General features: G+C 45.3%; 1 protein-coding gene across 11 annotated transcripts in view; it reads right to left on the bottom strand.

The window, feature by feature from the left end:
• The window catches only part of LOC148396936 (pleckstrin homology domain-containing family A member 7-like), a 37199-nt gene that overhangs the window by 2384 nt on the left and 13522 nt on the right, over positions 1-21293 (bottom strand). For 2 of the 11 annotated variants that reach the window (XM_088378418.1, XM_088378421.1), the window contains 21 exons: positions 15927-16010; positions 14311-14428; positions 11341-11448; positions 11174-11246; positions 10220-10320; positions 6797-6978; positions 5854-6339; positions 5222-5768; positions 5067-5150; positions 4552-4728; positions 3891-3944; positions 2874-2927; positions 2290-2370; positions 2078-2227; positions 1865-1966; positions 1696-1807; positions 1480-1610; positions 1120-1317; positions 910-1000; positions 741-838; positions 467-658 (listed from right to left, as the gene is read on the bottom strand). In XM_088378418.1, coding sequence (XP_088234544.1) covers positions 467-658; positions 741-838; positions 910-1000; positions 1120-1317; positions 1480-1610; positions 1696-1807; positions 1865-1966; positions 2078-2227; positions 2290-2370; positions 2874-2927; positions 3891-3944; positions 4552-4728; positions 5067-5150; positions 5222-5768; positions 5854-6339; positions 6797-6978; positions 10220-10320; positions 11174-11246; positions 11341-11448; positions 14311-14428; positions 15927-16010 — 3223 coding nt within the window. Of the gene's footprint in view, positions 1-466; positions 659-740; positions 839-909; positions 1001-1072; positions 1318-1479; positions 1611-1695; positions 1808-1864; positions 1967-2077; positions 2228-2289; positions 2371-2873; positions 2928-3890; positions 3945-4551; positions 4729-5066; positions 5151-5221; positions 5769-5853; positions 6340-6796; positions 6979-8551; positions 10126-10219; positions 10321-11173; positions 11247-11340; positions 11449-14310; positions 14429-14553; positions 14774-15926; positions 16011-19840; positions 19911-21293 lie in introns of those variants that run through there. The other 9 variants (XM_088378423.1, XM_088378420.1, XM_088378419.1 and 6 more) reach the window with 9 other exon arrangements.

Here is a 21293-nt window from a genome sequence, read left to right as displayed (position 1 = left end):
AAAAGTGATGGCTAAAATAGTAAAACATTTGGGACCAAGGCAAAATCGGATGGTGTGAAACAAGGCACTTAGATTTTGATGAAAAGAACAAGGTGTGGGAAACCATCTTTAGCCACCAACATTCCCTGTCCAACCTGAAAACTTACCAACTATGGCCTCTAGATCTATAGAACGAATCGCTACAAAATATATTCCTGTATACTGTACAGCTATATACTGAAAATATCCCTCAGTAGATAAATAAACGCCTTAGCTTCTCTGTGGTTCACATTCAACGTCCGGTCAACGAGGTCCAACAAGGCTCTCCCATTTCCGTTGTTCTTAAAGCATTGACCAAGCTAGCTGGTAGCTCGTTAGCTCATGCGGCTTAGCGCGTTAGCGTCCCTGCTAGGTTACTATGCGGCTGGCTTCTGCGGGAAAGCGCAAGGGTGGAGGCCGTCGCCGCCGACGGGTGGAGGTAACGTACGGAGGCGGGCGGCGGGGCACTCGAGCGCTCGCCCTGGCTGAGGTTGCGCTTGCGCTCGCGCACCAGCGCCCTCTGGTGGCGCTTCATGCGCTCCAGCTGCTCCTCGGCGCTCATTCGGCCGCCGCGTTGGGGAGGAAGCGTGCCGCCCGTGTACTCGGAGGACAAACAGTCCAAGGCACTCTTGGGTCGCTCCTGCCGGGGGACACACAACGGGGGGAAAAAAATTAATATTGTTTTGGAAATGATGACAAATTCAGTAGGCGTGACCCCTCACCCTGTCCACGGCGGTACCGGGGCGTCTCCTCAGCGTGACGAAGGACGAAAGGGCATCCGACTTGTTGGCCATCTGCCATGACGTGCCCGAAAGACCTGCTAACACGTGATTAAAATAAATAAACATGACCAAGCTGCTAATAACACAAACGAGTGTTACATAACAATACCTTTATGATCAAGGTGGTGGTTGTCTGCATTTGTGTTTTGGTGAGTAATTGCCAGCAGCTCGGGTTCGCTCAGGTATGAACGCAAGTCAGTCTGCAAGCACGAAAAAATATCAAATATTCAAATTTCGGAATGCACTGTGGAATTGTGTGGATGCGACCGTACCTTACAGTCTCCATTGAGGACATAGTGTGGGCTGGATGTGACCGTACCTTACAGTCTCCATTGAGGACATAGTGTGTGCCCTCCCGGTCCCTCTTCCTCTCGTCAGACTGTCGCTTGAGGCCTCGCACCGACATGTGGCGGATGGCTGCCGACGCCTCCTTGGGCAGCGGCGGCACGGCGGGCGGCGTCTCCTCGTAGTCGTACTGGCGGGGGAGCGGCGGTCGGGGGGGAGCGCCGTCCTCCGCCTTGGGGGAAACCACGATTGTTGATAGCGGATGTTCACGCGTGAGATGACACCATTTGGGAATGTCAACATTTTAAATTATTAATGTAAAAATAAGCAATTATGTAAAAGCGCTTTTCATGCCGCTGACCTTTCAGACCCGACTAGGCAACGCTTCACTTACCCACTTTGGCACAAAGTTATGAGGCAATGTTTGCGAGAAGACGCTCGGGACGGAACTACGGGGAGGCGGCTGGACGTCGGCGGTGGAAGAAGGCACGCTGGGCTCCGACACGGAAGGCACTAACTTCCTCTCTGCGAGCAAGTTAAAGAAATTCCATCAAATGGTTCAATTAAAAAAAACAAAAAACGATTTTAAGGGCGAGTCCAGCCAACCAACCCGGATTTTGCACAGAGTCGATGGTAACTTTGTAGTTGGCTTTGCTCCCGCTCAGTCCAGCCATCACGTCCTCGATCCTCCACAGCTCGCGCTTCATCTCGCCTTTTTCTTGCTGCGCACACGCACGGGTCTAAATTCTGCCCCGTCCTGATGCAGTACCGGACCTCACCTGAGGGGTGGCGCTGTGGTTCATGCGGGCCTGTAGCGCCGTCCTCAACTGCTCCACTGAATTCTCCAGCCAGCCGTAGTCCTCCCAGGCGTGTGTCATTTCCTGCGGCATATCACAGCAACACATTCTTGAAAAAAAAAAAAAAATTGTTTTCCACAAAGCAAGGTTGGTGAGTGGGGAGGACCAAAAATCCCATCAAGCACTTCTTTGTACCGTAGAGAGTCGGGATATCTGGGCCCTTATGGACACCAAGTCCTCCTGCAGGAGTCTCTGCTGGTAGGCGATCTTTTGGGCGTGGGCCGGCTGCTCGTGAAACAGCTCCATCTGCTGGTGGGACACATCCAGCACGCTCTCCAACTTGTCCTAAGGGTTGTCATGTGTTATTTACAATCGCACACTTTTATGGCTGCTCAACACTCCTTCACCTTATCCTTCTTCAACGAGCTGATCCGCACTTCCAAGTCCTTCAGGATCTTGTCTTGCTCGCACAACCGACTCAGCTTCACCTGCAGGGGGCAGTAAAGCGCTTTTGAGTTGGTACTTTGCCAACCATAGAAAAGCAGCTTTAGGTTGGAGTCTTTCAATTATCTAACGGCTGAATGCTGCGTTACCACGGCGGCGATCGCCCGCCTTTGCTGTGTTCCGCATCAAATGTAAAAACGGATAATCACCGGGACCGATATTGAGGTCGTTACACAAAGTGGATGTGTCTAGCTGACACCTTGAATTACTGTCAGAGAGGAAATGCGTCTCATTAATCAAAGTGCGATTATGTCGGTGCAAAGGTTGCTTCACTTTATCAAGCGTGAACATTCATGTAATTATGTCGTGCCGGGAACAAAGTACTCCTCCGTGTCGGAACTTGAACTGGTCACCAGATGAATAATTGATTCTGCCTTTTTAAAAATAATAATTTTATTTGATCCACGGTGACGCATTTGGATTTTACAAACCTCAAGTTGTTATGAGAATTAAAAGTCGTATAAGGTGAATAAAAAGTTGTACTCACATCCACGTCACTCTCTGCCACCTTGACGGGCTTCAGCGTTTGACTCCCGGCCACCTGCAAAGAAGATCAATCATCCTTTTCTCACATTTTGGAACTTCGAATGTTGCCGAAACAATGCAGATTGAACACAGACTGCGATGCTGTGATGCAACTTGGCGTGCATGACAACAACAAATAACAGCGGTTGCCATGGAGACCACAATGGACACTTAAAAGCCCTGCACAAGTGGACGCGGCCGCCAAAATCCCAACGACTCAAGTGGGGCGTTCGATTTTCAACTAAATGAGCGGCAGGGTTCTCCTGTGCTAGCATAGCGCGCTAATACCGTGAGGGTGGGGCATTTGTTTGATGGCGGCTCAGAAAAATCGCGGAGTATCAAAACATTTACCTTTTACTTGTTTCAGTTACTTTGAAAGAAAATCCTTCACAATGAAAAATCGATCGTGCCACCACCGGCAACTTCTCAATCGGGGTGTTATGATGACACATCGGAAAGGAAGATGGCGCTCCAAGCAACTGGCGTCATTTCCGCCACCACGCATGCACTGCCGAGCCGTCTCATGCCCACTTTGCGACGACGCCGTGTGTGTACGTGTGCGTGACAATGAGTGGGGGTGGGAGGGGGGGGGGGGGGTGGGACACGTGACGCTGTTCAAAATTCAATTGAACAGTCGCCTTCACATGCACGAGCACGCTGTATATGGAAGTGAATGCGCACACACAAGAGCTTACGGTCAATAGAGGCCTGAGAGGCCCAGCAGTGCAGTGCAGTAGCAAACTGTGAACTGCGAGGATCAGGGGCTCTAGAGCTCTGATCTGCGAGTCAAGAAAAGAGCGGCAGTCACATGTTGGCGGCCGGCCGCCTCTGCTTAAAAGACTCGGATTAACGTTATCGCCGTGATTATTGGTGAGTGGGGGGAGGGAGGCCTTGCAAGTTAAAAAGAGGGCTGGAGAAACGGTGGGCTCACATGTGTCAGTGTTGTTAAGAAAATCAGGAAAAAAAAAAAGGTTCTGACCTTCAGGTCCAGATAATCCAGGTCTTGCTTCAGCTGCTTGTATGTGTCATCCACCTGCAACCAAGCGATATTTTTATTTCACTATTATCGCTATCAGATAAATTGTGTGTGAATGCTGAGACGACGTCGTCATGCTAAATAAAGTAATTCACAGGTTTTAGTGTAGTACCACCTTTCACCACTAGATGGCAGACATCTCCCAAATGACTTCAATTATGTTGGGATCCATTAAGCAACTATGAGAGAAATGCACGTCTCAGCACTCACACACAAATCAAGTGATATTTGCATGGACGAGAAAAATAATTCAAAAACAACTCAGCCCATTTATCTGCACAAGCGTCACCACTACCGCGGGCACAACGCTAATAACAATGAAAACATCGTCAGCCGACCAATGTCACTTCCACAGTCAGCAAAGCAACCAAAGCAAATAGAAGCCAAGGAAAAGCTACATGCCACATGCCAAAAACAAGCAGCACACGTAAGCCGACCAACCAACACGGCACGCTGCTTCCTCTTTGTAAACGTGAGCCTGTCCCAAGATGATTGATGAGGATTTGGAGGTAAAGGCTGCCACTAAACACTGAGCTAGCAAACATTGGCTTCTCGCATAGGGGCAACCTCTACCAGGGCCTCGCGATGATGGTGGACCGCCCACCTGCGTTTGGCTCAACAGACTGAGGTGGTTTAACGTAGGACTGGGGACGGCGGTGAGGAAGGGGTCGGCGGTCAACAGGCCGTGGTGCTGCAGCTGCTCCAGCGTGCGCTGGCGGGCGGCCGCCATCTTGGCCTGATGGCGGCGCAGCTGAATGAGGAGCAGGGTGAGCTCATCGGGCTGTCCGTCGTCGTCATTTTCACCACACACACACCAGAGCGTTATATGTTTTGTCAGGCTTTATAGATGGAGTTTAATCTGCAAATTTTTTTTTTTTTATAAACCGTAAAGTCCTTTGAGTTGTTGTATGATATAAAGTGCTATACAAATAAATTGGATTACAAGGATTAAAACCTTCAATTGAAACCCAAGCCTCAAACCCTTGAAGCCATAACCTAGCCTTAAATCCAACCTTAGCTGAAAGTTAGAGGATTAGTATTACGTGACAGTTAATAACACAGAGTCATGATAAATTCATCTCATTTTTCAAAAGGATATTTGACTTGAGTCAGACTTACCGTTTTTCCGTGGAGGCTGGGCGCACTGACCGTGTGTGTGATATAGTTGGATGGAGGCAAAGAGCGCCTCTCCATGGTGGACGCCTACAGCACACAAAGTCGATCGTGATGCAACCAGGATTTAAAACACAAATTTAAGAGGAGGTGGGTTTTACCTTGAAGACTTGAGACTTGGTCCTGCGAGGTGAAATGGCAAACACTGTGTCCATTGCCGACGCATCGGTCGAGGGTCTTACTGTCACGCGGTCGATCGGGGTGTGCGGGCGGCGGGCGGGCGACAAGGTCCTGCTGCTACCCGGCGGAGGCCCCGGAGGCGGGATGTCGGCGGGCGAAGGCGGTACGGACACGCATCGCGGCGGCCCGTTGTGCTTGGCGGCTGGAGGAAGTGTGGACGGCGGGCGGGCCCCGAAGGGATAGTCCGGGGCCGGCGTGTAGATGGGGGCCGTGGGGCTGCCGTGGCGGTACTGCTGGCGCTGCTGCCACTCGTACAGCTGCAGGATGGTGTTGGAACCCGGGCCGGCCAGATCGGGGGTGAGGCGGAAGTGGCTCATGCGGTCCTGGGCGTATTTGTACTCGCTGTGACGTGCCGTTGGGGGGCTATTGCGGGGGGTCTTTGGCAAGGTCTGGTATGCTTCCAGGGTGCCGAACTTGGGCTGGGTGGGCGGCGTTCGGCGGGGGAGGGTATTGTCTCGGGATGGAGGACTGTAACAAAATACACACAAGTGTCACGACTTTGACTCGACATTGTTTACATTATAGCGGATTTGCTGTTGACAAATTAGCCTACCCTTTCTGCACCTTGACCCACTGCTCGACTTGTTCCAGAGTATTCCGTCTCCTCATTTCCTGGGGGGCTTCCGGCGCCCTCTGGTACGTTCCCGCCGCGATCCCATTAGGCTCCAAGATAGGGCTGTGCACCTCCACCAGACCGTTCCTGGTGCTGACACCTGGGGGCAGCGTGGAGGCGGACCGCGAAGGCGCACGAGACGGCACCCTGGAGACGGGCGCCGACGTAGACACGTGGTCCGACGCTAGGAAAGCGGTGGCTGTGAGGTTGGCGGGGAGGGAGGCATGGGTGTCCATCTCCGTGGTGACGGGAGAGTCTTTGTGGAAGCTGAAGCGGTCGTCCATGTCGTGATGTATGGGCTCCAGAAGGACCTCGTGGACGGTGTGTCTCTGGGGTTCTGGAGCCTTGTGGTTGTTGACGTGGTTGTTGCTGTGCGTGACGGTCTGATGATGCATCATCTGGAAGTGAGTCGACTGCTCAGATGCTCTGTGGAGAGTCCAGAGGCAAAATTGAAAACCCAACTCCCGTGTTGAAACCTTAATTTGGAATCCAACCCTGACTTGAAAACCTAACTTGAAGCATGACAAAAAAAAAAACAGTCCATGACTTAAACCCCCAGGTCCAAATGCAGCATCTGAATGCTTCACTGAGGATTTTTAAGATGCCCACAGTTCCCAACTGCGTGTGAGGAGAGCTGATGTTGTGTGCTTGAGTTCCTCGGAAAGCTGCCAAGTCAACTTTGAATTTAATTTGGCCTGACCTGACTGTTTGGGAACTCACTTAACGGGCAATTTAAAGCTCCATTGCTTTTGTTCAGAAGGGACATGGGAGGGTCAAGTGAAGGTCAGGTCAGCCACAAAGGACAATCAGGAGTATGGCTGGACCCAAAAGTCAAACCAAGTTCAAGAATGAATAAATGAATGAATGAATACGTGTTCCCGACCTGCCGCCTGTGTTGACGGGGCCTCTCATATTAGCGGCTTGGTTCATGGCCCTCAGCCAGGCGTTCATGTCCTCTTGCGTGTCAGCGCTGAAGAAGTACGTCCGCATGCCCGTGTGCTCCGCCTGAGAGCCAATCACAGAGCTGCGTTTGTAAACGTGCGAGCGCCCGCTCGGGTGGACGGCCTGCGGGGGGGGACAAAGAGCACAGCAAAGGTTTTCACGAAGCAACCTGATCGCAGACAAGGCTAAGTACATTGAGAAACGAGGACAAAGACAACGGCGGCAGCCAGTCACGACTAACAAAGACAGCTTTTGACCAATGACAGCGAAGGAACGAAACAAACAAAAGCCCAAATGTTTGTGTATATTGGTTTAGAAACACGTCAGTGATTATTTTGCATAATTATTCCAACAGGTGTCCATCCCTACAGCAATGTGAAGACAAAATACAACACAAATACATCACTAGCACAAAAGTACTGCGACGTGGGCCATGATATCAATTATTGTCATTTTTTTCTTGCTCAATAGCACTGAATGCGAATCTCTGAAGAGCACCTAAGGGAGTTCATCAGAGTGCTTTTAGTGTCCGCGTGGGTGGCTACGCGCTAGCGTAATAACTGCAGCAAAGTAAGAGGTGGCTATTTGTTTTCTTGTCCGTGAAATGTGGCTATTGTGGGAGAAGAGGGGTATTGTTTATCTGCTTTCACTAAAAAATATTCATATTTCCTGGTAGCTTTATGAGGCCAGAGATGTACGGACATCGAAACAAGCATTCACACCCACGGGAGAGCAAACTGGGTTCATGTTCAGGCCAGACTGAATACTCTCGACAAACTTTATACCTGGCTTGAGCTAGCTGGCTTCAAACATAAGCGCAGTTCCCCTATCTTAGCGAGCATAAGTGCTTGAACGCCCCCAACTGGACATGAAGAGTAATAACAGGCAAGATGCTCTTAAGTGCCCCGAACGTCTGTTGCTAATACTAACCCGCTAATCTGGCTAATTGAGCCACGTTACAAGTAAACTCTTTAAATATCAGATTTTTAAAAAATTTTTAAACCTCCTCCCAAAAAAATCATCCAATCTTAAAAAGAATTTTTTATATGTGAAATTCACAAGATCATTGGATGATGTCACACTTTTTTAGCGGCTAATCGCGCTCCCGCCTGGTTTCCTTTCACTCGCCTTGCTTTACTTTCCATTCATCGCTTCCTTCCTGTCCTTTTTCCACGCACACATCAGTCTGGCGTGTCGTCGCGCGCTATTTAAAGACAGCATTGTGCTCGTAAAGATAAGCCTGAGCGCCCGCACAGCTCCTCCTGATAAACATGCATTCTCCCAAACTGAGGATTGATTTTAGAGTGGAAAAAAAAAAAAGTATCCAAATGGAGAATAGCCTTTGGGTGTCTCCCTTTCAAGTCTGCTGCTTTAATGGAATAAGACTCAGTGCTCTCCATTTGTAAAAATGCGTTAATCGTGTAAGGAGGAATATAAACCTTTCAAAGACACTCTTCGGTATACATCTTTTTTTTTTTCCTTTCTTTCTTCTCAGAGCCATTATTCCACTAGTCCACGGCCCCTGAAATTTAGCACCATGATCCGGTTCCTGGCCTAAATAACGTTGGGGACCACATCATCGGCGGACTGCATGCAGAAAAAGTTAGTCTCGACTTGAACAAGAAACCCCATGAAAAGCCACAAATGTAAAAATACGAAGAGAAAAAGCAAATTGACACGACAACAAGTTGCTCACCATCATGCAGAGACAGATGACAATGTGCGATGTACAGTTTAATCCCACATCCAGTAAAGAGGGGGGCGAGTGAGTACCTATTTTACGCGAGGACTGTCAATGCGACACACTCGCAGGGGTGTGTCCCGGTCGGGCAGCCAACAAACGGAAAGAGAGGTGGAGGGTGGAGGTTTAAATTTTCACAATCATCATACACCAATTTATCAGCCCTCACAGACTACTGGTCCTGAAATTTTTTGTCATGTATTTATTTTATTAATTAATTAAGAAAAATAATATTAAAGTTACTCATCAAGACAAGTTGACAATTTTATGTTCACCTTTTCTCCATTATCACCTAGATAATTCCAAATGACATGATTAAATATTAATGAGACCATAATAAGTTCTTCAATTGAGCTCGGCTGTTTGAGATGCCTCTAATGACGGCTGTGCATGTTTTCCCTTCAGCGCCACGTCCAAAAATACGACAGACACGTTTTATTTATAACCGGAGGCGCAGAATCCCCAAACGTGATCCAGCGTGGCCGCCAGCAGCTCCCACGACGGCATGCCGACAATAAACGTAACGGCAATAATTAAAATATGACTTAGACATTCATTCGTAGTGGCATCAGCAAAGTCTTTTGTCATTTTTTTTTGGTCGAACAGCAGTATGCAAAGCCACAAGATTATTCTAATCCGGAATGTTTTCCTCCTATTATAGAATGCGAGCGAGTGCATAATGTGCTTGCATCCCCGCTAAGTCCAGTGGCGGAGTTGTGCCAAAGGGAAATCCACTCCACAGCAGCGTCAATATTAAAACCTCCTTTGACAGCCGGAACAAATTTGACTACAGCAGGTGCTCTTTGCCAAATCACGCCGGAAGGCTTGTTCGCTTACTACGTTACAACGTCCTGTGTATTTACGATGGAATCTGCTTGCCATTGCGATCAAATAAACTTGATTTAAAAGTATGACGTCTATTCTTGTAGTGAATGAGTTGAAATCTGTCTTCATTTCTGCCTTCTTAAATTAGATGTTACTTTTTCATGAGTCCCTTCAACGTGACTCTACTTGTTGATTGCCCTTTTTTTTTAAATTGTAGATATTACTGCTGTGAGCATCTAATTTCCCTCACGGGGCTGAATAAAGTATTTATCTATCCACCAGATGAAACGTCTGCTCTTGATGACTCATGAGCTCATTTAGCAAAACAACAAACACCGGCGATAAACAGATAAGTGATCATACTGTCGACAGTACAAGATGTGTTCATCTCCTCTTTTAGCAATGTGACAATCAGAAATTATGCCAAACTTATGTCAGACTTAAGGTTTTGACTCTTCTCCATCATCAGTATTTTTATTATTTTTTATATGTCATACTTAAGGTTTCAACGCTTCATCATCAGTATTTTTATTATTTATTATTATTTATATTATTTATATTATTTACTAATATTTACAATTATTTTTTATTATTTACTATTATTTATATTATTTATATTATTTACTAATATTTACTATTATTTATTATTATTTACGATTATTTTTTTTTTATAAAAGCCAGATCTCAACCGTATTTATTACGAGGGATGCATTCCAAATTCATTGTTAATTAGTGCATTAAAATCGCTCAGTTTCTGCGTAAGTTAACGAAGTTAAAGCGAGGAAGAGGCCAACGTACCTTGAAGGCATACTTGCGGCTGATGTGGTCTTCAGGTCCCACGGGTGAAATGACATAGCTGGGAAGCGGAATGCTGCCCAGGACCGCCTCCTCTCTGCTGTCTGTGTGTGGGGAGGGAGGGAGGGAGGGAGGAGATGATAAAAATATGTATCATTGGCTAATTGTTAGGACAAAAGCAGAATGAACCTCAAGCGGCGCTGAGGGAAGGAAAAAAGATGTTAAAAAAAGACACGTTTTTAAATTTCAATTAGAAAAATTGTGTTCCACCTTTGAGGTTAATTAATTAAACTGAGCCAATAATCTAACAGCAATGTGAAAATCAACAATTCCCAAATAAGCCAGCATCTTAATGACTTTCTATAAATAACACAGACTAAGTATTTGTGAGAGAGAAAGTACTATTACATCATAAAATGTACAGTATAAAGATGCAGAAGAACCTGTGCCCATCTGCTGATAAAGCCGGCCTGAAAGGGGAGGTAATTGTTTAAAAATAATACAAGGACCTTTGGAGGAGACATTCCCGAAATGTCAGACAACACTGCCCTCTCACACTTGCATGATGGGCCAGACTGGAGTCAAACGGCTTCAGATGTTCTTGAAGCTCTTAAGCAAAATTGAATGGCGGGGCGGCTTTTCATCATGTCGAGTGCATAAAAGAAAACATCTTTGAAGTCATGAGCGAAAAGGGCGAGGGGGGAGAAAAAAAAAAAAGAGATGAAGAATTGATTTCCCAGCTGGAGGCGTTTCTGAAAGTGTTTTGATTGACGTGATGAAGATAAAATGACAGAAAAGTCACGCCGAGCAGACGGAGGCGGATGTCGGTGTAATTCTTCATCTTAGCGAGACATTTTAAACGGTTCGTTGGACTTTCCGATACTTTTCTGCCGTCATCGAAGCGCACGTTGCTTGGATAAATTAGTTGTGAGTATTCAACCAAAAGGATTATTTTACCTTTGTAGTAGAAGAGGCAGAATTCAGACAAGACGAACCACTTCCTCTTCCAAAGGCGCATCCCGGAACTGTCCTGGAAAAGGAAAAAAAAAAGGATTAGCCGAGTCAAGTAGTTAAGACATAGCTTGTCCTTATTCAATGTTTTTTTTGGAGTCGTGAACACACACCTGTTTATACAACCATCCTCGGACCACGACAGGTACATTGGGGTTCCTCTTGATGGCTTGATCTCGCTTGCCGAAACTGTGCACCCTGGCCCCGACGGACCGAGAACCCTGAAAGAAAACGTCAAGTTACAAAGAGCAAGTAACCCTAAATACCGTCTGCAAGTTTATTGGTCGGGTCAAATTGACCCGGAATAAGAAAAATACATACAGGCTGCAGCAATGTGCTTAGGATAAGCTGGACTGAATTCGATTAGAAAATCTAATATAATCAAATTGAAGTAACCTAAATACTGTCCAAGTTTATTGGTCGGGTCAAATTGACCCGGAATACGACAAAAACATACAAGCTGCAGCAATTTGTTTAGCATAAACTGGACTGAAATCAATTAGAAAATACAATATAATCAAATTGAAGACACAAATAAACACATTTGGCAACAGACTACAGTCCCAGCAGCACTTTGTCTTCCAGCGTGGACCTTCACCCACACATCAGCGTGATCTTTTTCAGGAAGGCCGACTTGTTCTGGTTACATAAGCTCCACATGCATTAGACCACCGGCGACCGAAAAACTCAATAGGCTATTAGTGAGTGGGAGGTTTGAAGAGCTTTCATGCGACCTGCAAGGCTACACTACGACAAGAGAAAGATTCTGAAAACTGAAAGCATCACCTCAAATGTGTGTCAAGTCGTACCATTCGGGGAAATGACGCAAACATTTTCCGCTCGAGCACATCTTGAAGTCGGACCCTCAATTCAGCGAGGGTGAAAGGAGCAACACGCTATCATATTTTTTGACATTTTCATACGATACACTGCCAAGAACACAATTCATTGGAATCCCCATCAGTTCAGCTTATAAATCAATTCAGCAAATCACAAACTGTTTGATCATCGTGTGCTTGTACCAGGAATAACCGGCTTTATCCGCTGTGTACACATTCATCAAATCTCATTACACAATCTTCTGGTCGGATATATCAGCAGGAAGCTTCGGGCGCTGTACGTACACACACAAACGTGCACGGGACACACACTTATTACGATTGTATGATTGAGTGAGACGCTACACGAGGTTTGCACAGCAACAAGTCGCTCAGTTGGAGGCGATTGGTTGTCTAAGCATGATGCAAAGTAACACACAGACACACACATTGAGAGAATGCTAAGCATCTTTCATACATCCTTGCTGTTTTTAGCTAAGGGCTAATGTGCTAACATGCTAACAGGTCAGAAGACAGTGATTTTCTCGGAGTCAAAAAGTTAAAAGTCAGAAGTTTTAAGAGCGAATAATTGAGGTTGCTATTCGTTAGCATTTTTAGCACTCTCTTCAGCGAGCCTTTCAAGCATCAAATTTTTTTGCGAGAACCTTTTGAAACGTGACGACTCGGAAGTAAACTTGCCCTGAGCTGTTCATCAAAAATTAAACCAAAACCTTCCCCTGCTTCGATTGGGGAGGACAGGCCGGCTCAGGTATGTTTTTCAAGTCCGTTTTATGTGGCGAAGGCAACCCGCGCTGCAAACTTTGAAACCTCAAATGTCTAGTCTGGCATCAAAAACAAATATGAAGACGTTGATGTGCAAAAAAAAAATGTTGCTGGGCGGGATGCAGAGGAAAAACAGCTTATTTACATCTGTTTACCCATTCATAACAAACACTACATTTATGCTTTTTCAAAGAAGGCAGTGAAGAGGGAAATGAAGTCAATAACTAATTCATCTCTGACCCATCATTTTAAAATAGCAAATATCAAAGTGCATTATTGACAGTGACTTCTTCCCAACCTGAACCTCCGTGGTGTCAACTCAATTTGTTGGCAAAATGCTGTCTAATCATCCCTTGTGATGTCTTCAAAGTGATTCTTTTTTTTTTAATCCTTACAAAAAAAAAAAAAAAGCCGAGACGAAATAGGGCGCAGCAGGAATTCCTAAATGGCTCTTTCTAGCTTTGATGCTTCTTACTCGAGAACATCACCAAATCTGAACGAGGGGGGGGGTGGTGGAAATGAGAGCTCAAGGGAGGACAATTGTGACACACGACTCGAGGTGGAATGTGCGACGACGCGCTTCCTCTGATGTTTTTTGTCAGAGGTGGAATGAATGAGATTCATTTTGCGATGGCAATGCGCCACACGAGAGGGGGGGGGGGGCGTTATCTTTCCTCGGAAACTCTTGTCACAATGAAGCAGCTACATTTCCCTTGATGTTTCATGGCAGGGCTGATGAGCCAGAGAACTTGGGGGGGGCGACAGACGGGGCAAACAGAGGGCATGGTGGCGGGGCATTTTGATGAATGCCCCGTCATTGAGCCATCTCACCCCTGTGGCACATTTTCAATCTTACAGCTGAAGCACCTGTTGAGCGGTCACGCAACGTAAAGAGCAGCAGAAAGAGAAAAGAGCAATTGGGCAAATAGAAAAAAAGTCGAAATATTGAGCGAGAGGTGGAATAAGTAGATGTAAGTGAGGGACTAGGAAAGATTCCTGCAAAGATGTCTAAATGAGAAAAAAAAAGTGAGGCCAAGACACCGAACAAAACAGCGTGACAACCAAAACGTTAAATAGAACGACTTGTCAGATCGACAAGAAAAGTTAGCTTTGATTTCTTCAACTCAAATGACGCGGAAAGTCTTGCAGCGTTTTTACTCTTTTTTTTTTCTTTTCTTTTTAATCACGTTGGCAACAGCTGTGATGGCTGCGAGGCCAAACAGACAAAAGAGCCAAAAAAATAGAAGACAATAGTGCGTGTGTGTGTGCAAATCGCATCCACTCGGCTCACGCACAAAAACAAACAAAGCAGTTATTAGAATCGTTTTTGGATTCGACCCAAATGATTCTTTTTTAACATCTCACCCCAATAGCGCCGATAAAAAAATGGTGGCCAACCAACCTACAGTATTTAAGCTGCCCATCTCTAGTTTAGTCTTCAAGCCAAGTACGTCGGGGCTGGATTAATTGTGTGTCACTGACCTTGGCGTTGGGGGCGGAGTCCGTGGCAGAAGAGGTGGTGATGGTGGAGACCTCGCTGACGGTGGTATTGGAGAGCTGCTCGACGCCAGGGTAGGACATGACGCGAGGACCCGGCAGCCTGCAAAGTGCAGAGAACATTTTTGGACACTTCTCCAAACTGGCATCATTACAACATAGAAAATTCAACCTGAGTAGAATTTGAATATCTGCAAGAAGGGAATGAGGCAAGAGCTTTGAAGTTACCAGCGATGGGAGACGAGAGCCAAACTCCCGCTGGGATGGCGTTTATTGAAAACCATTCGTGCTGCTTGGGAATTTGAAGCGCTTCTCCTCACTGACAAAAATGAATGAAATGTCGAAAACCGCCTTGGTCACATGACTCCCATTCAAAAGCAACTGGCTATATTTCAAAACAAGAAGATAAATTTGACGTTTACCATGTGTCGTTCCATCTCTGCCTCGCTCGGTTGTCCCTCCTCACCCCCCCATCCCCTCTTGTGCTTCATTAAACATGTCTCTTCTCCTCTTGTGGTCGTGTGTGTGTGTGTGCCTGTGTGTTTGTGAGACGAGCCAGCAGGTTACATTGTTCCCGCGCTCTGTCTGCTGATGGATCGGTCTTATTAGCGGCGGCGGCGTGGGCGTCAAGCAGGCCCGTCGTCCGAGCCGCTCTGATCGAGATGGCGAAAGTGGTGCCATTTTCTGTGTGCACGTACGAGCGACACTTGAGAATGCCCGCTTTCTACTTTCTATCATATTCAAATATATATTTTTTTTTTTTTACGTATTTTTAGGCAGACATTTTTTTATGTCAACTGACAGCCTGGAAACTGCAAGTGAAGGCTTGACAGCAGCCGGCCCGGGTGTCAGAGAGGTTATCGCAAAAGAGTGTCAAGTGTCAGGACTTTATAAGTGTGGAGAGCACCTTATCATGGTTTCTTATTTTGGAAACGCCGGAGAGTCCTTTTCAAACAATTGAAATTTAATTCAAATAGAGGTGACAGTCATTGTGCAATGCTAAGCTATGCTAATTTGTAGATCATGCTAATTGTTTACTAATATTACCTCAGCTCTCAGTGACCAAACTATTCAACAATAACCTTAAGGTGCATTTTAGATTTTATATATTACTTCATCATTTATATAATAAGTAAATTATATTATAATAATATTATATTAATAATTCATATAATAAGGAAATACGAAAAAGTCAATCGTTCCTCTATTTATAACCAAAACGGGTTTCCTTATATAATAAGTAAATTATATTAGAATAATGATATTATATTAATAATTCATACAATAAGGAAATACTATAAAGTCAATCGTTCCTCTATTTATAACCAAAACGGATTTCCATAGAGCTACAAAGCGCTTTTAACGACTTTCTGATTGTGAGTACTGTAATGAGAGCACTCTAGCAACGGAACTGCTCGTCCTTGACCCACCAACATTTCCTAGTTTGCCTCTTTATTTAGAGAAACATGCGGAGAAATGAAAGTGACACAGCCAGACAAAAAAAAAAACCTCCGCTGCAGACATTCTAGAAAAATTATGCAAAATGTATTTAAAAGAGCTGTCTGACTCAGCAGAAAAAGAAGCAACAAAGCATCACTCACTGTTCTTGAGGGAGAAAATCAATGTTCTCTGAAGAAACTTGCCCGGTCACGGGATGACGAAAGGTCGTGCTCCTCTGGTTATGACTAAAACCAAAGAAAAATAACAAGAGGGAGAGGTTAGCAAAGTTCGCTCGTAGCCTCAACGCGATGACAAGTCAAACAGTCTGAACACAAATGGGATGATAAAAGGCCCACCCACACCCCACTGTCCTCGACAGTGTATAGCCTGTGTGGACTCAGCACAAAATACTGGCTCGAGCAGGACTGGGCCTCCACGGTATTCAAAGAGAGATAAACAAAATGGCCGACCACTATTGTTAATACATCAAAGTCTAAAAAAAAAACTTGGTGATACCAAAATAAATAAAAAATAATAAGGCAATGCTGTGACATCTTAGTCACAAAGGCATTTATTGACTTTCAAGTTACAACTTCTGAGTTGTAGCGTTAGCTTTTAGCGTTAGCAGTGCTAACTTAGCTAGGTGCATTAGAATTGGCTCCAAACAAGTATTAAAGTGATGAATGAGTACAAAAAACAAGTCGTAAAGACTTTTGAGACTTCCACTTTTCTTGAAACATCTTATGATAGACATCCAGACTAGGTTTTGTGTAACAAACCGGCTTTAAGGGGCCGCTCCCCCTCTTTCTAAGAATCCCCGCCACCGAGGAGCCGCCATGTCGCTGGCGTCATCTCACCCTCGCGTTTGACCTTCCATCCAAATGCGAGTGGTATTTACCAAAGTCAGGAGGTAAATGCTGAGGGGGTTACATAAACACTTGGGGCCGACTTTTGCGTGACACAAAATAGCCATCCCCCCGTCCCATGTCATGCAAACACACATGCAGAACACATGATCTGGCATTGCAATGCTGCACCTGTTGTCACACACAATTTCGCAAGAACATCCATCACTTGACAGTTGCGACTGTGACTGGTACCTCAATTGGAGGACTCTAAAGAGCAACATCTACATCCTATTACTGAATATCGGATTATCTTTGGCCATTGGGGATGGCCCTCAATGAGATATCGATGTTGTCCTTCCTTTAGACAGAAACCCGGATGTGCGGCAGACATTGTTGTTTTAAGTTATCTGGTAGTGGGTGTTCTCCGAGTCAAAGGCCGGCTCTATTTAAAGGTTTTTCCACACGAAATGCGTTTGAAGTGCAGCGAGGCGGAGCGGCGTGGCGAGAGACAAGGTCATTCCCATTCCGCCACCTTGTGTGTGTATGTGTGTGTTGGTTTAGAACAAGTACAGTAGGTAGAATAATGAATCCTATAAAGTTGCCAGATCTGAAAATATTTCCGTGTGCACGTTCAGACATATCTTCTTGACGTTCGAACATCCGTCCAGACACACATATGCCGCTGCTAAATAAACCCCGGACAGGAAGCAGCCATGTTGTTTACCTTTTGTCCGCGTGGTTACTTTAAGAGCTCTATTCCTCCGCGCGTGAAAATGTGCCGACTCTCCGCCGGCATGTTCATAACTCGAGGCAATGTATGCAAATACACACACACACACACTTCATTGAGTCAACGTGCTGAATTCCAAGCCGGCTTGAGCTGTCATTGAATTCCAGCGAGCATACGGTGCTGACACATTTGGTTCGCTGCTGACATCTTCTCTTGATCGGGTTTCACGTGAGAAAAGCGCTGAGAAGCTTTTTAGGATACATAAACTATTTGATTAGGGGGTTTACGATATATAAAATACAGCCTTAACGCTCTATGATTGCAGCTTTAAGTTTGCGCCGTTAAAATATCAAAGCGTACAAAAAGCCGATAATAAAACACTCCGGTGTCTCATTTTGAAAAGGATGCTTGTCAAATTGTGGAGTACTTCTAATTATTAATGATGAGAAAAACCCTCAAGTGAGCAGCACTTTCAAATTTTCTTATTCTCCTAATCAACTTGAGAAAACTGAAAGAAATTAGTCGCCAGAAGTTCAGAAAGGCAAGATGCACAATTTGCAGTCTGATGATTAGGTAAATCAAAAGCACTGGCAGCGCTAACGGGGGGGACGGCAGGGGCACTCCCCTCCCTCTTCCCTATAGGGCACATATGAATTTTGACAGCATTTTTTGAAGATTTAAAGTTTGTAAAATCGGACCCTCTGAAAAATCCTCCACGACCACCCCCAAGGAAAAAAAATCTTAGGTAAGCTCACAGAAATGAAAAGTATTAAAGCTGCATCGTGATGATTGCAGCTAGTCTCATAAATTTGCTAAGCACTGCCGATTAAGATTCACCGCTTGCATATTGCTGTCATGGCACCATCGCTTCCCGTCTGGTGTATCTATCTGTGGAGACTCAACGACGTCTGCGTCAACTTGACAACAAATGAGGGGGAAACACCCAGACAGGCGTTAAAGCTCGTCTCACGCCGTAAACACTTCACACGCTCCGTCGCTCTGCTTGATGACAAATGACAAATGGTGGAGGAAAAAGAAGCCCCGTGGGATGAACATGCAGATTCGGAAGCTCCGAGACACACCGTCCGGGCTCCGAATATCCGATGAATGAAGCCGTTCGTTGAATATAAGCAATGAGTGTTAATTAGCGGCTGGAACGTGGCTTTTATGTTGAGCGAGATGGATGATGCAAAGTGAAAGGAGAGGCAGAGGATTACGTTCTTAATTCTAATTCATTCATGTAAATCGGGCATTAGCGACCGCTAACACTTAATCCCATTGGCGGCAGTGCTGGTGGAATAACAAATGAAGACAAATACAATAATTACGAAAGGCCGGTCTGTCATCTGGAGGTCGTGGTCGATACGGACGCTTAACTATTTTTGACATTTTAACCAAATTTCTAATCAAACATTTATTGATGGGAAGATTTAGGAAAACGGCTCAAATTTGTTTTAAATTAAGATTGAGCACACGATTCTTGCAAGATAGTCGAAATACAGGTTTACCGAGGAACCAATAAGAGGCGCTGAAGTTTGTTTCAGAAGCTATTGCTAAGAATCAATAATGTTCCTACCCTGGGGTGCTATTTTATTGCTCCTTTCAAATCTTTTAATACCACTCTGCTTGGTGTCGTCTCCTCTGCTCTTTCTTTTTTGCAGCCTTGTCACCTTGGGTTAACGCTGTAAAGTGCCACTTAATTGTCGCGCCGCTGAGAAGCGCCGTGACAATTCTTCAGCGCTGATGAGCCTTCTTGATTGTCTCCGCATTTGCGTTTTGTTTTGGGAGCGCCAAGGGAAGGTGGGCGGGTCGGGCGGTCCGTATCGGAAAACAACAGCCTGAGCCGCCACTACTTGGCATTATGATGCCGTAAGACAGAGTAGCCCTCAACGCCCGCCCGCCCACTTACCCAACCAGACCCCTGAGAGGTTTCAGGACATCTTGTTGCCATGGTAACATCTCGACGAGACCATCTATAGCTTTAAATAAGCCCCCCTACTTTCATGTCCAGCGCCATAGATTTTCTCAAACAGCGCTGGGATGAGATTAGAGTACTTCCAGCAACGCCTCATCAAAATATTGTGCGTGCGTGTTTATTTGTGTGTCCGTGTGGAGCTTTTAGGAAGGGAAAAGAGGCAGTCGGCATGGCGACTGACAGCCTGGCATGCTAATAGACGACACGTCGACAGCGCATTCACATTCAAAAACATTTCACAGTGTTCTGAAAGGTCCTCACAGGACAAAATGTGCAATTGCGTGTGTGTCTAAGATTTGAATCAAAGCCAAAGTTTACATAGCGGGGGAAAAAAATGGCAAATATCAGGCATTTCTCAAGTACATAGAAAATTTTAATTTGAATGATTGAAAATTTTAATTTGAATGACTGAAAATTGCTCTTAAAGATCAGGAAATGGGTGACTGCAGTTTTAGCCATCCTCAAATTCCCTTTTTTCATAGCGAATTTCAAAATTGTCCAACTTTAAAGACATGTACATACCACGTGAGATGATGTGGCCGTAAAAACCTGGCCATCATGCGTCCTTGCTCCTTTATTCACTTCCTGGCAACAATAAATAAACTATAACAGAATAGCAGAGAAAAGATACATCACACACAATTCCTTCTAAATTTAGCCGTAAGTCCAATCTTACTTGCAAACATCACCGAATATGATTAAATATCACGCTAAAGTCACATTAACACACACACATTAAGCAACACTCACCGATGAAACCACAAAAGCTCGCTACGTAGCACAAGCTAGCTAGCAACTGCTTGCTAACCGCTTCTGCTGTGCCACAGTTGATATGCTAGCTACTTCAAAGACACAAAGGTCCTCGCCCTTTCAAAGACCCAACCAAATGAAAGGTCTAAATTCATACTAAACACATGACCGGAGCCAGCAAACACTTCAAGGGTACATAAATCAAGTGCACAAAAAAAAATTCAAGTGGTTACAATTAGGACTCATTTGAGCCGATTCCATTGTAGGAAATTGTCCAAAAGGTGATTAATTAGTTGGAAGTATCTTAATAAACAGTGATTTCCCCGCCCAGCGCTTCAGGCTTGAAAAACATTTTGACCTTATTTTTCTTTGCAATTTCCAGGAAGTCTCGAGTAAAAGTTTGTTTTAGTCTTTCCAACATTGCGTCAATGTTTGCACGGCGCTAATGAGGCGGCGAGTGCGACGTACTTTCCCGAGCCGACTCCATTTTTTTTTTTTTTTAAGCTCCTCATTGTGTGTGGGCTTGAGAGCTTTGGACAATGACAGGATCTGCCCTGCATTGACATTGAGGATGTGCTGCCGGTACGAGTGGCTAAAGCACCCAAACGGGTGATAAATGACAAGTTTACTGGCCGGCAGTGCTCCATTATGATGTCACACAAATACACACCGGCGCCTCCGATTTCATCATCCGAGTGCTATGCAATAAACCACATGGGTGATGTTTAAAGGCCTTGCTAATATGACTGCAGACAATTTGTAGTAAAACACCCTTGCAAAAATCTCAAGAATCAAAGATTATCTGAGTAACGGTGCTGAAAAATACCCGCCGATAAAAAGAGGACGAAATTAACACAGCAGGAGGGACCCCTGATTTAAAAATGCAGTTTGCAGCTCCACTCATCTCCATTCATCACTTGCCTTTCCAAAACAAACACATTAGCTTCGCCATTAGGGACACAAAAATATGCAGCACTATTTATTAGCTAGCCATGCATAATATAGAAAAGTTTCAAGTTGTACAACACGGGAGAGAAAGTCAAAAATTATTTCTATTTTTAGGTTATGTGCTCCACTTCTGGAATTGAGCATACGCAGCGGTCGTGGTCGTCGTCCTGCGCGTTTTGGACCTCGGAGGGAAAAGGAGGCGTATTGAAACGAGATGCTACGCTTCATTAGGAGGTTGCGACGGGAATCACGTCAGGGAAGACGAGCGGCACAAATG

The sequence above is a fragment of the Syngnathus floridae genome, chromosome 6 (assembly GCF_059516105.1).
Source record: "Syngnathus floridae isolate MCC-2025c chromosome 6, RoL_Sflo_1.0, whole genome shotgun sequence".
Classification (NCBI taxonomy): Eukaryota; Metazoa; Chordata; class Actinopteri; order Syngnathiformes; family Syngnathidae; genus Syngnathus; species Syngnathus floridae.
The sequence above is the reverse complement of the archived record's forward strand: the minus strand, read 5'-3'. Positions and strand labels throughout refer to the sequence as shown.